Source organism: Otolemur garnettii, unplaced genomic scaffold, assembly GCF_000181295.1.
Source record: "Otolemur garnettii isolate 467f Iridium unplaced genomic scaffold, OtoGar3 scaffold00049, whole genome shotgun sequence".
NCBI classification, from domain to species: Eukaryota; Metazoa; Chordata; class Mammalia; order Primates; family Galagidae; genus Otolemur; species Otolemur garnettii.
In genome coordinates this window covers 797,998-812,509 of record NW_003852444.1, presented here as the reverse complement: position 1 = coordinate 812,509, position 14,512 = coordinate 797,998, and the positions used below count along the sequence as shown (strand labels likewise).

The window sequence follows — 14,512 nt, the reverse complement described above, 5'->3', positions numbered from 1 at the left end:
TGCTTCATAGAATGTGTTGGGTAGTATTCCGTCTTTTTCTATATTTTGGAAAAGGTTGAGTAGTATGGGTACTAGTTCCTCTTTAAAGGTTTGATAGAATTCTGACATGAAGCCATCTGGTCCTAGGCTTTCATCTGTTATATTTTTATTTTTAAAATGAACTTATTTAAAATACCAAAACATAAAACAAGTTTCAATGAAATAATCCTCCCAGATTGACTGACAAAATTACAACTTTAGAGCTAAATTAATGGCTGCTGCTACTCACATGATTTAGATCTAACTTCCTCACCTGACTGGTGCCCCTGCCACAAAAGGCCGGCCGGCAAGAGTTTATGGGGGTCAAGTACACCAGACTGTGACCAGATTTTGACAGCAGTGCACTATGTTTCTGTCCGACATGGAATTTGTGAATAGTTGCACAGCTCAACAATATTTTTTAATTATCTTTGCTTAACAGCCCATTATGTCAAAGAAAACTAAGAGAACACCGAAAGAAGAAAACATTTTGTTTTATGAGGATTGGGAATTGTAATATTGTCTTGTTTCTGCTAAAGATAAGATGATTTGCTTGCTTTGTGATACTGCAGCATCAACATGAAAGAAATTCAATGCTCACCTGCATTATAACACTCTTAAGGACCACAAACATTTCAAAGTAGAGGAGAGGCATAGAACGTTGTACTGCAGAAATTAAAAGATGAAAAGCAAAAGCACAGACAATTCTTTCAAGCAGCAATAAGACACTGAAGTAACTTATATAGTGACTTATCCGCTCAGGAAAAAAGAGAAGCCGTGCAGTGATGTAGAGACTGTGAAAGATGCAGCGTGGAATCTGTAGGATGCTTCGAGGCTGACAGTGCTTCACAGTACAAATAACTGCCTCTTTCAAAGAGAACCATAACTGATCAGCCGCATGCATCAAGCCTTCAATGTAACAGACAAATTTCATGCAAGACCTCAAAAGGAAAATATGTATAGTATTCAATCCCTTTGGATGAATCAACGGATACTCCCGACTGGGCACAGGTGTTATGCCTCATTGTTACTGAAAACTAGGCACTTGTCCAAAAAGCGGCATCAGAAGATTGAGGACAAGTGGTTGAGGAGAAAGAAAGAGAAGTTTATTACTGCCAAGGAGGAAAAATAGAGGACTATCATCTTAAAGTCCAAATTTCCTGTACATAAGCAGAAGTGGCAGCACCTGTGGCTAAGTGAGTGGGGTGCCACTCCCATATACCAAGAGTGGCGGGTTCGAAACTGCCCCTAGCCAAACTGCAACAACAACAACAAAAAATAGCCAGGTGTTGTGGCAGGCACCTGTATTCCCAGCTAAGCCCAAGAGTTGGAGGTTACTGTGAGCTGTGATGCCACAGCACTACTGTACCAAGGGCGATAAAGTGAGACTCTGTCTCTAAAAAAAAAAAAGAGAGAGAGAGAGAGAGGGCCCTCAGTTCTAGGTTAGTTTTGTTTAACTGCAGTTAATGATTGTGACTGTCTCATCTCTGCCATGACCTCTGCCCACCTGGAGGCCCACCAAGACCTCTGCCCACCAGGCCATCAGACATTTCAGCTGCCCATCTCCTCTAGCACAAAGAGCATAAGGCATTCCCCTGCCCCTACAACCACATCCCAAGGCATCCTAAGGCAGGGATGTAGGTCTCAGTTCCCTGGAGAACTTTTAAAGAAACAAAATATTTTTGCCCCTCCCCTGTTTTTATTCCAGGTCATTCCCTCTGTTACAATTTGGGTCATAACAAAAGAAATGTTTGCTAAGAAGAGTTACTTGCTTTGGGCACTCTTATGAGCATAACAATAGAGATCTTCAACAACTTTCAAGATAAAATGTCATGAAGTTGAAGTGAATGTGTAAATGTAATGAGTGTATATACAAACGGTGCACTTTCCGGGACAGAAAAACAAGAAAGGTTTATTGCACAGATTAAAAAATGTATTAACAGTTCCAGATGCTCTCATGTCTTTTCATTGTATCTTGTATCAGCAAAATCTCTGTGCTGAAATTACTATTTTAAGTGATACTTGCAACAAGTTATAAGTACTGTTACCTGTATTGGTACAAATGCAACAGGGCATTGTCAGTTTTGTAACGGTCTGAAGTTAAACCCTGAGGTAGGTAGTATGGATTTGCCCTTTCATTCTAAGGTGTGTTGGTTCCTACAGGGACAGGTATCAGCCAAAATTTTATCTCTGCAAAAACAGTTAAATTTTATGAAGAACAGAATCAGCAATATAAATTATTAAAGGAAAATTTCTATAGGAATGCAGCATTTCTGTATGATATCATGTCAAATCAAAATGACTTGAATATTTCTTTGCAAGGTATTAAGTGTATATGATCGGTGACCAAAAAAATCCAAGCATTTTGAAAAAAAAAAAGTTATTTCTTTTCAAAACACTTCTTCCAAAGGAAATTTTAGATGAATATCTTCCCTAGTAGGCAAAGGTCAGTGATGAGCAGGATGATATACACACTCATTTGAAAAACATGCAGCTGGTATAGACCTATTGGTAATTAGAGAACACAATAAAAGCTTCACTGATTTTGAGAATCATGACACCACACTCAAATCAACATTTCGGCCTCACCCAGTTGCTATCACCAGGATATCTAGAAACTGTAGATGGCATTTATGGAGCTCTTAGTAGATAACATTTTAAAGTCATTGTTTAATGCTAATAAAGATCAAACTAAAATATGGAAAAATGCAGAAGAATAGCCATGCCCTCAGCAACATGCCCAGAAAAGGGCTTTCTTGCTTTTCAACCCTTTATTGCTATGAATTTATATTCTCCTCCCTAATCCAAATCAAGACGCCGTTAAAGCCACAAATGACTAATATCCATTCTCAAGGATCAATGGACACTGGGGACCCCCATGATGTAACATTCAAACATTCAAGTGTTTTCCAACAAAAATTTACTTAATGTTAAAATTAACAAATAGTTCTCTTTGTTTGAAATTAAGTACATAGTAGCTACATTTTTATACATTCATGTGTTTTGAAGTATATCTATTTGAAGTTTCCTGAATGCAGTCTTATCTGATTACAGCTAAATTAATGCAGCCTTCCCACCTGAAAAGGTTTCCCACCTTTGAGACAAATCAAAGAGTTCACACTGTTCAGTTCTGTTCAACAAGTTCAAAAACAGAATGTTTCCTCTCCCTACAGGTCCTTTCCTATTAGTTAAATGTTTCACCCCAGGGTTTCCTCATGTCACCCATTCAGTTGGTTCCAAATACCACCTGCAAACTCTAACCATAGACAGACTTGTCCTCAAATGTCTGTCTCCCAGGGAAATGGGAAAGAACACGTTACGCCCTCTCGCTATCTGTCTGCTTTCCAGTAGAGACTTCTTTCCAAAGACGCCAAAGCAGCTATTACTGTAAACCTGTAATAAACACTCAGAAAAGCTTGGCTTCCCTGGAGAACTCGTACCACAAAACAAGCTCAAGGTATTTTTTAATCTATCATTATACTCAACTATTAACCAGTGGAAATGTTTTTTAATTCATCTGTATTCAATTAAATGGCATGATCTTAAAAATAAACTTTTAAATGGATTGAACTTTATAAGTATTGCAAGAGAAGGGACATCAATCAATGTGGGGTAATAATTTAAATATACATGAGGACACTGATATTTATGGGACACACAGCATGATACAGAGTTTCAAGGAAGGTCAGGGCAAAACCGTATGTCTCCATATATTCCTACACACCATACAGTGTCAAAGCCAATGAAGGGGAACTCCGCCATGCTTCCCTGACTGCCTCCACAAGCCTGCACTTTCAAAAGTCTCTCACACTAAGTGAAAAACTGTACGTTACAGCTGAAATGGAGAAAACTCACCCCCCTATACAGAGACCTTCATTTCTTCTTAACAAATAAATTTGGGGGAAAGGAAGGAGTTGTGAAAAAGGAAAATATCTGTGTTTTAAGAAAGGCCATTTAAGTCCGAAGCATTTTGATTGCAAGCACACCACCACACCATCTAAAGCAGGCATCCTCAAACTGGGCCCGCCTAGGACATTTATCCGGCCCGCCGGGTGTTTTTGCCACGGCTGTCTGTCCTGCTTAGCAGCCGACTTGTCCCAGGGCCCGCAGTCCGGCCCTACAACGGTCTGAGGGACAGTGAACTGGCCCCCTGTTTTAAAAGTTTGAGGAGCCCTGATAAAGAAAAGAGAGATTCTTACCATTCTCTCTGGTAAAAAGAGAATGAAAAATGTTGAATCGCCTCTAGATAACTGAGTCAATGGTTTATTTGGAGGTTTTACCTAGGTCTCCTAGCTTTATGTAGCAGTCTGTATCAGTTGAGCATGGAGATGAAATTCTTTGCTTTTGTTGTTGTTGTTGTTTGTCTGTTTGTTTAATTTTAATCTCTTTCACTAGAGAAAGAAATTTCAAAGTACCACCAAGAATACTGCTTTGTCTGCCTAGCAGGCACAAGTTTTAATAATGTGCTTAAACTCCTTAAATTATTCACACAGCAGGCTCACTCCACGGAAGCCTCATACCAGGTAAAAGATTAAAGAGTAAGCTTGCATGTGAATGTACACACGTGTGCAAATAAATCGAACATGGAGCAAATGCTGAAAAAATACATATGAACTGTTGAATGCTTAAAAAGAAACATAAATGTGAGTAGCTCTATAAACTTGGAAGCCATTTTCTGGATACATTAAAAACTGGGCTACCAGCTGGACACAGACTAAGTGGCCTGAAGAATGAGTTGAAACAGGCAGGTGAAATGTCACACTGATGGCCACGAAGCACAGTGGCCTGGCCATCATCATTTTGGGGCATATTCCTATTCAGTCTTAGCATTTCATCTATTACCAGAACAAGTAAAAATTATGTATAAAAATAATTTCACAGGAAATAATTAAAAAGAAAAAACAAAAGCCTAAAACACAGATAATGGAGGGAATTACAAATAGTGGAGACTGACTTTTTATTATAAACCATGATGTTTTCACTTTTATAATGCACATACATTCTATGACTAAACATGGGAACCTAAAGAAAAACCAAAGAATTTATGTTTACAAAAAAGATGAATCTACAGTTCTCAGAAAGGAGTTATTTCATAGAAAAGATCTAATACATGACTAATCTCTTCAGACAATAATGCCAGGTGGCAAGGGTACACTTTACTTGCATAATTATGTATCTTTCTAGAAATAAAAAGATGCACCCTGCCATAATACTTTAATGAACGCAAGAGACATAGTCAAATGACACATTTGTTGGCATCTCAACAGTCAAAGGCATAAAACTAATAGAGACAAAATACATTTTTGCACAGGAGCTATTAAGGAAAACAGGAAAGCTTAACAAAAACACCACTTCTGATTGGCTGTACTAGAAAATACCAAATAAGCTTCAGGAAGTCACAGAGCAGAGAAGAAAGTGAGTGACAGAGCTCAAGTTTGGCAGAGGTAGAAAAGAGACCCAACCTACACTGAGGATCAGAGAGGAATCTGGGGGGAATCAAAGAGAAAAAGCATGTGCAGGAGGATGCAGGCAAGCCTGAGTCACCTGCCAGCTGCTTCACTCAGCGCAAAAGGCTTCCAGGACCTTAGTGCATCAGAGCTGGCCACTGACCTTCAGCAATTGTCAGGATGACCCAAAATAGTTTTTAGGCTAGTTTTATAGGAAATAAGAGGAAAACGCCAACAACTTTAAGCATTTATTTTCCGGCTTTGAAAACGAGCTTTGTATCCATTCCCCTGACATTCATCCTCAAGGAAAGAAGAGGCGACATTTGAGAAAATCTGTCTCCACCTGAGGAAGCTCAGGAAATCTTCACAAGAGGGGCATGTGAGTTGGACCTTACCAGATGAGTGGAAGTCTACAATACAAATAAACAAAAGCCCATTTCATGCAGAAAAAAATAAATGGCAGTTTTATTGAATTAAATATTAAATAGATAGGACAGGGCAGCAGTGGAGATGAGGCCAGGGGGGAAAACAAAACTATATTGGAAACATATTATTTAAAAGAAAAAAAAAGGCCCAAGGGATTAAGTAATTAAGGAATCACTCTAAAGTGACTTTGAAATTTCAAAGTAATTATCAAAACAACATGTTTTCCTTAAAATTCTTCTAAGAGGACAAATTCATATAAATAAGGAGAAAGATAGTGATTGATAGCAAATATATTAAAGTACAAAACTCAATTCAACTCATGTGGACATAAAAATGGCAAGTATCTGATTTCTCCATTTCAATGAGAATAAACACCTTGGATACCAGAAGTGAGGTATGCCCCACTAAATAGGGAAATAGGAATGAAAAAAGAAAGAAAAAAAAACCTCACGCAGTATAAAGTTTGCTAATGTTGGTTGAGTTTAACTTCAAATACTCAGGTGAAAAGATTCTTAGCTTACACCGAGTCCTAGGGAGCATAATTTATGAAAGTAAGGGTTTGGTACAACAAGACTATTAAAGCAAGGTGCTTTATAGCAGATTTCTACTTCACTTAAAACTTAAATTTAATGGCAATACTAATCACTAGCACAAGATTAGTATAATTAGTGCAACAATTCTATTTAGTCTATTAAAAACTCCTTTATTTAGGTAAGGTGTTCTTGTTTTAAAGCATATGGACATGAATAAAGTAGAGTCAATTAAATTAAAGTAGAGTCAACTATTATATCTGCTCTTAAGAAACACAGACACAGCAAGTTGATTCCAAAGACTGTGACCTGGACAGAGCCTCTGGCTGGCCGCACTTGTGAACCTCTGACTCTCAATCCCAGCCATAATCAACAGCCGGCAAGGGCATCACAGCTACTAGTCCCATGCCTGAGAGTGTAGGGCCTCAATGAGTATCTGTTAACTCCACATGGAACAGAAGGGAACATGATGGTGTTATAGAAACAAACACTCTGCTTATATTTCAATTCATGAATGCTACCTGAGCCTCCATCTAATCTGCAAAACCCACTTAATTGTCAAATTCTTTATGACTTCATTTCATTAGGAATAAACCAGGCCATGCTACATATACCCTGGGTGATCATAAGGGCGGTTACCAGAGAACGGTTGGGGGAGGGCGGGGGGGAAAGAAGACAAGTTAAAGAAAATAATTCCTTATCAGAGAAAAAAAATCTCACACTGTAGATAAGCACCTGGCTTAATCTGATTGTCTACCTATAATCTAATTATCAGGGTCACCACTGTTCTGTGGATGATGTGGAAAAGGCAGGGGAAAGCGGTGAACTCAAGCTAACAATGAGAGCATGATTAAGAAGCTGAACTAGACATCTGATACACAGTCATAAAATATAACTTTATTTCCAGTAAATATATGGCTGTTAGGTCTATTTGTTTTTCATTTTTTAATTTTATGTAGCTCAGAGATCTATACTACTAACTCGGAGAACTCCAGTAGCTTTGTAACCCCAACTGAGGATAATCTACAAGAAATAAGCAAAGTCTTCTAACACACATATCCCTATTTTGTCACTTATCACATATTCACATATTTCAGATTGAGAAAGATACTTACTGAAATGAGTCTGACTAAAAAAAAAAAAAAAAAAAACAAGAACAGGTTCATAAATGTGAGGTCAATATCCATTCAAAAACATTGATAACCCCTGATAACTACAGAAAAGTTAACTGCTAAACTATATTTCCATCCATTTTTCTATCTACCTCCTGCTGGGGCTCAGAAACCAATACCCTCAAATAAGGCATTTTGACATGCGGAAGCCTCAGGGGCCCTCTGACCTCCTCCTCTCCTGTGGGAGGTGGACAGGCTGAAATCCTCACAGACCTTCCAACTCAGGGTAAGGTGTCCAGTCAGGGGAATGTCTACCTGACTTTCCCTGCATGGGGAAATCAGCAGTGCAGGCAGCTGAGACCATCACCTAGTAGCTTAGGCTAGAGAAGCTGAGATGTCTGTCTGGGGACATGAGACTTGCTCTCTCCCCTCTCTCTTCCGGTTGCACCACTATCTGGCTACTTCAGATGTTCCATTACACTATGTCCCTGATTACCCTTTACCCAATCTTCCTGGGGGCTGTAATCTCCCCTCTCTCATTCTTAACCTTGACTGCTAATAGTACATCCTTGCACATATGTTCTGTTATGTACCCAATAAAAAGGCTCCAGGAAACAGGACAGGTGCTGCACTGTTCTCATGATGGCCCCAGGCACATGAAACAGTGTATGCCCTTACAGGCTTCTGGTTTTATGCACTAGTTTAGGTTTTGTGATTTCCCCATCTCCCTTGCTGAACACTGTCCCAGGTTGGGGTCCAATATACACCCCCACCATCTCTACCAAAGCACTGGATAAAGTTGTTCCCTGAAATTCCTAAAGTCCAGAACATACCAAAGAAAAGAATTACTTCCACCCCCTTGCCTGAGTTTTCATTATCTGAACCCATATCACAGGAAAGAAGATTAGTATTTGTCAACCAACTTGGACAGACTTTCATCACAAGCCATTGTCTGCTCTGCAGGCCCAACAGACTTTGCCCCAGACATTGTATGATCTTCAAGACTTTCCAATTTTCTCTACTTTTCACCTCCTTCCCCTCAGTAGAATTCCTCTTGTCCCCCATCCCATCACCTGTTTTCCTAGAAACCAAGCCCCCATTCTCTCTGTAACCTTAAGGTAAGTTTCTGGACCCCACTGGCGGGTTGGGTCTTCATTCTGAAGGCAACTGTGTACAAATTAAATCAATCTGTATACCTTTTCTCTAATTAAACTTCCTTTTTGTGAGTTTAAATTTTCAATGAAATTTCAGAGGGCCAAGGAAAACCCCATGGCCTCAGCACTACTAACCTACCAAAGTACTTATTTTATTAACAAAAAAATCTACAAAATGCTGAAACATTTATATATTCCAAGACCATAACCACGAAAATCATAAATACTTCATGGGTGATAAAACGGAAAACATACTAAAATAATTTAATCTTCCCTGAATCCCTTTTCTTAGACACTTAAAATTTTAAAACTTATGCCACCTAAACATTTTAGAAAGAAACTAAAACAAACAAACAACAAAAAGGAAAACCTTCCATTTAGTCTTCCCCTAGAAATGAATCTTAGGAAATTAGCTACTTAACAGAAGCCCTCAGCATAAAGTGAAATTGTCAGTTTTCTGCCAGAGTCTTATGTGCTATGCAACACCCTTGGAATTTCTCTGCATTTTGAGGCTGAGCTTTCATCCCTTTTGACAGCTCCACTCCTAGATTTCCACTCCTCACAAATCTTCAATTACAGAAAAGAAGTTACAGAAAACGCTGGGCATCTGAGCTGAAAGGTGGCAGACTGCAGACTTGAGCCATTTCTTACTTGCCAATACCCCAAGCCACAAAACATTCTTCTCTCCCAGACTCTCATCACTGCCCTATACTTTTCTCAGCCTCTCCTGCTATGTTAAAATCAACATCACAAATGCAAACCTTCCCTACTTTTTTGTCCTTAGTTGGAAGAAAAGCAACACAAAAGAGGCCACTACCAACATAAAAGCGCAGCTTCTCTAGGATCTTCACAAGCCCTACTCTTCAGTATTTATTAACAGACCTGCTTCTTAAGAATGGTCAAAGGCTTCATAAGAATAGTGAAAGGCTCCAGAAAGCCAGGAGTTATCCTAGAAGTATATTTCAAAGAACTTAACATTTTAATCACCTAAAAAAATTTATTTTGCAAATGCGAATAAAGTAGGCATTTTCATGTACTTGACATTACAGACACATTTAGTCCTTGCCTGTACAGACTGAGCTCCATGTACAGACTGACCTCCAAATACAGACTGACCTCCATGTACCGATTGACCTCCATGTACAGATTGATCATGTTATGCAAATCATATGATCAAATGGTATAAGTGAGGTATGAGACTCTTTTCAAATATAATTCAAACTGAGTGTGGTGCCTAATGATTATAATCCCAGCACTGTGAGAAGCTGGGGCAGAAGGATTGCCTGAGGCCAGCTGTTCAAGGTCACAGCGAGCTATCATCTGTGGATGCACTCCAGCCTGGACAACAGAGGGAGACTTTGTCTCTAAAAAAAAGTTTTAATGAAAATAAAAAATTTAAAAATCCCTAATTCACTGCAGAAAAACTAATGAGGAATTTCAGACAGCTCAAAAATCTACATCATTTCTCACTACGTACAAAATAGGACTCTAAACTGGCCAAAATATAAGAGATCTCTCGGTATGCAGCTTTGAATATTTAAGGTTTCTAAGAATTCTTATCAAAGGTAATTTAATCTCTATAATGTCTGTAATAAAAAACATTCTCCAAACAATATAAAACCTGATCCAGTAAATTCAAATAAAAAGTATGTGCCTAATCAGTTTATTTAGTACTTACAAGAATAAAAACCATATTAAATTATGTGCCAGACATGGCACAAGGCACTAAAGATACTATGACACAAAAGTTCTTATGGCTGTACAAATTAACTATTCAATTCCTAGTAAGGGCTAAGAAAGAACTTAATGGTTAAATAATTTTCAAACTTTGAAGATAATATAATGTGAAATTTTAAATTGCCTAACTTAAAGCAGTTAGAACGCCAGGAGTCTGCACCGTAATGATATTGGACAAGGAAAATTCTTCATCATTTGTGATGGTTTATCCCTTCTAGTAGCATAATTACTTCTGTCTACAGGTGTGAGTTTATTAACACATTAGGTCTGCATTCTACGAAACATAACCTTAATGCTGAGAATACTAAAGAATTCTGCAATGGTTAACAGGGAATCAGGAATAACAACAGAAATATATATATCAGTATATCAAGATCAAGTCCTCTGCCCATCTACGTTAGCCTAAAATGTACATCGATAACTCAGCAAAATAATCACTTTGAAAAATATCTCAAGATTTCATGGAAGAAGAGCACAAGTTCAAAATGGCAAATGATATTTAATATTATTTTCTAGCCTAGAGTCCTATAAAAGAAATAATGCAAATAAATACTTAATAAAGCCTGTTTCTTACACAAAGCTTCCCAAAAGTATCACTTCTGTAACATTCTCTTTTGCTAACTATATTTTTAGCACCCCAAGAGATTCCAACATACTAGAAACATGTTTTCTTTTTAATTTTGCAAATCTGATCCCCTGAAGGTATCTTATTATTGGATGCTGTAACAAAGGAGGCAGGCGGATGCTTTTTTGCTATCTTTGGAGCCAAAAATATTTACACTCGAACAAATACTTGTTGAGTATTCAGGATTAATATTCACATAGTAGTTCACAGAGCAGAATATTCTGGCTTTGGGGGGGTCAGGGCTGTGGCCATCAATATATAAACCTAAAATATTTGTGCTCCCTTAATATTTTAAAATTTAAAACACAGGTTAACAGAGAAGCAATAATGAACTCTTCTAATATAACAAGTGAATCACCTTATCATGAATTCCACTTTTTTGTGGTTCAGTCAGGTCTCAGGAGACTTAATAGTCATGCTAGTCACTCCCAAATAAAGAAGCAAAGAAATATAAATGCTAATTAAGATTACCTTTGTTCCAAAGATGACGAAAATACTTGTCCAGGGGCTGATTAAGAATCAGAAGGCAGTACTTCAAATTTCCTATAGAAGAAGAAAAAATGAAATAAAATACATTAGTGAACTGAGGCTTTTGTTCCCCTTATTTTTTAGTCTGGAATCATACAAAACTCCTAGTGTAGATTATTAACACACAGATTAATTTCTCATGCCATAATTTTAAAAGACATCATATATGAACAGGACCTACTTTATTCAGTATATCTGTCCCATTACTATGTTTCTGAGGAGTTTATTATAAAGACAACTCATCATAAAAACAGTCAGGGGTGCTCTGGACATGAATTCTCATCTGTATGACATATCCACTACTTTGATACAACTATCCTTCTGCCTGGCTGGTTTTATGGCACCCCTACTTTATTTACCAAGGTCTGAGCTTATTAACATATTAGGTTTGCATTTGAAGAAACATAACCTTAATGTGGAGAATACTGAAGAATCCTGCAATGGTTAACAGGGAATCAGGAATAACAACAGAAATACTGATTAGTATGTCAAGTTTCAAATCCTCTGCCCATCTACTTTTGCCTAAAACTTACATTAATAACTCAGCAAAATAATCCCTTTGGGAAAAATCTCAAGATTTCATTGAAGAAAAGTACAAGTTTTCTTCCACCAAGTGGCGTGGGTCTGGTTGGTATATACTTCCACATTTATTCTCATTCATTCATATTCTCTCTTCTGTCTTGAACTTTCCAGTGCAAAATTCTTTATGTGTTTGCATAAAATCCTACTAGCTCTTCCCACAACTCTTTCATTCCAAGTTTTCAGATGACATTCCACGGAAGGAGAAGAGCTACCTGTCCAACAATCATTCCACACCTTTTATAGGGTATAGAAAATCTGTCATTCAGCTCAGTCCAAACACTGTCCGTTTATGGACCCCCAAAAAGTGTCTGGTAATAAGAAAAACTGTTAGAAATGGCACAGGACATGAAAAGGCTCTGCCATCATCTGTAGCAAACATTAAGTGCTAAATAGACAGCAGGCACTGAGAATACAAACAGAAATAAGATCACAGGCCGTCTGTGAGATAAGACCTCTGTAATAAAAATGACTTATTCAACAATACAAGAGAAGCACAAGGAGTACCAGATAAATACATAAATGAGGATGGCAGGGGCCATAGGCTGGGAGGGCAGGAAGGACTGCTCTCACCCTGGGAATCTCTGTGAAAAGCAGATTTCCAAAGGATCTTACAAAGACAAAAAGTTGGAGAGAATAAAGAGGCATTCTAGACAAGGGAAACAGCCCACAGCAAGCTGTTCTCCTTAGCTATCGGGGTCACCATGATGAAGTTTCAGGACTACACTACTGATGTGAAACTAGAACATTAATACCAACATTAGAAATTTTAAATGTTTAAAATGACAGAGGGATTAGTTGAGACATCCAGTATTTAAGAGTGATGCAGGATGCTGGACACAGTGGCTTATGCCTGCAATCCCAGCATTTGAGAAGGCTGGTGTGGGAGGATTGCTTGAGGCCAGGAGTTCAAAATTAGCCTGGGCAACAAAGTAAGACCTCATATCTATAAAAAATCAAAAACAACAACAACGACAATTATCTAGCCATGGTGGGGCATGCTGATTGCTCTAGCTACTTGAGAGGCTGAGGCAGGAGGACTGCTTAAGGCCAGGAGTTTGAGGATACAGTGAGCTATGACCACACCACTGTGCTCCAACTTGGGCAACAGAGCAAGACCCTGTCTCTGTAACAAAAAAAAAGTTATGTAGGAATGAGTCGTAAAAGCAATTTATGTGAATCTGGGACTCATCCACATAGTGAAGACAGCCAAAGATAAAGGAGCAGGCCAGCCACTGAGATGTTCCGGGAAAGCAGGGTTAGGGGAACCCGGGTGCTTTCCTCTCCATCACAAAGCAGAGGGAGGCCAACAGGGAAATGCAGAAGAAAAAGGCAGGAAGGTAAAACGTCCCTGAGGAGTCTGTATTAACACAGTGTGCTGCAGAGAAGCTGAGGGGACTGAATGGGGAGAAGCCCTCAGCAGCGGGGTAGAGGGGTCAAGCCAGGAAAGGGACCAAGGAGTCAGTAAATGGGGAGGACACTAAAACACAGACGCCTCTCCTTAAATTACAAAATCCTGTGAGAAATGGGAGTGGGGGGAAGGCAGTAAGGTCAAGAGAAAGCATTTTAAATATAGAAACAATCTTATACTCTGAATCGGGAGAGGGAAGTCAGACAAGAAGGGAAATTATCCATTTGTTCTTTCGCCAGGCATGCCCAGAGCACCAAGGGGGCGGGGGCGCTGCTCTGCACAGCAGGGAAGGGGGGAACCCAGCCCCTCATCAGGCGGAGGGGACACTGAGGGAAAGAGGATCCAGACGGAGGCACACGAAGACATATCAAAGAGACACACAAAACGGAGGAAGGGTGTGGGTGATTTGTTTGTAAGAAAGTGAAAACAAAGAGGGGAAAACATGGAATTAGAGTGCAGTGTGGAAAATTTTATAACAACTGCTGATAGAAACCAATTACAGGATCCGACAATCCCAATTTACAACATGGGAATCCAAACGGAGTTACTAACAGGCATATGACATCAGATCTGGGTACAGGTCTAATACTTTTCCCAGTGATTATGGAGGTGTAAGCAACAAGACGGTGAGGACAGCTGGTTTGGGTAGCTTTTGAATGGACAATTGCCACAGACCAGTAATGGCCTTCTCTTTACTAACAGAATCCTCAGGGATGTTTTGGTCTTTTTACTTTCTGCTTTTTGTTCCTTTCTTTTACTGGGCACATTAGTGTCCTAGGTAAAAATCTATATATCCCATATAATCTTTGTTTTTTTTAAATTTTATTTATTTATTTTATTTTATTTTATTTTTTTTTGAGACAGAGCCTCAAGCTGTCCCCCTGGGTAGAGTGCCGTGGCATCACAGCTCACAGCAACCTCCAACTCCTGGGCTCAAGCGAGTCT

The 14,512-nt window shown here is 38.8% G+C and overlaps 1 protein-coding gene across 1 annotated transcript in view; it reads right to left on the bottom strand.

The window, feature by feature from the left end:
- The window catches only part of TPK1 (thiamin pyrophosphokinase 1), a 259,770-nt gene that overhangs the window by 174,354 nt on the left and 70,904 nt on the right, over positions 1-14,512 (bottom strand). Inside the window, exon 3 of the mRNA XM_023514240.1 lies at positions 11,521-11,592. Coding sequence (XP_023370008.1) covers positions 11,521-11,592 — 72 coding nt within the window. The remainder of the gene's footprint in view (positions 1-11,520; positions 11,593-14,512) is intronic.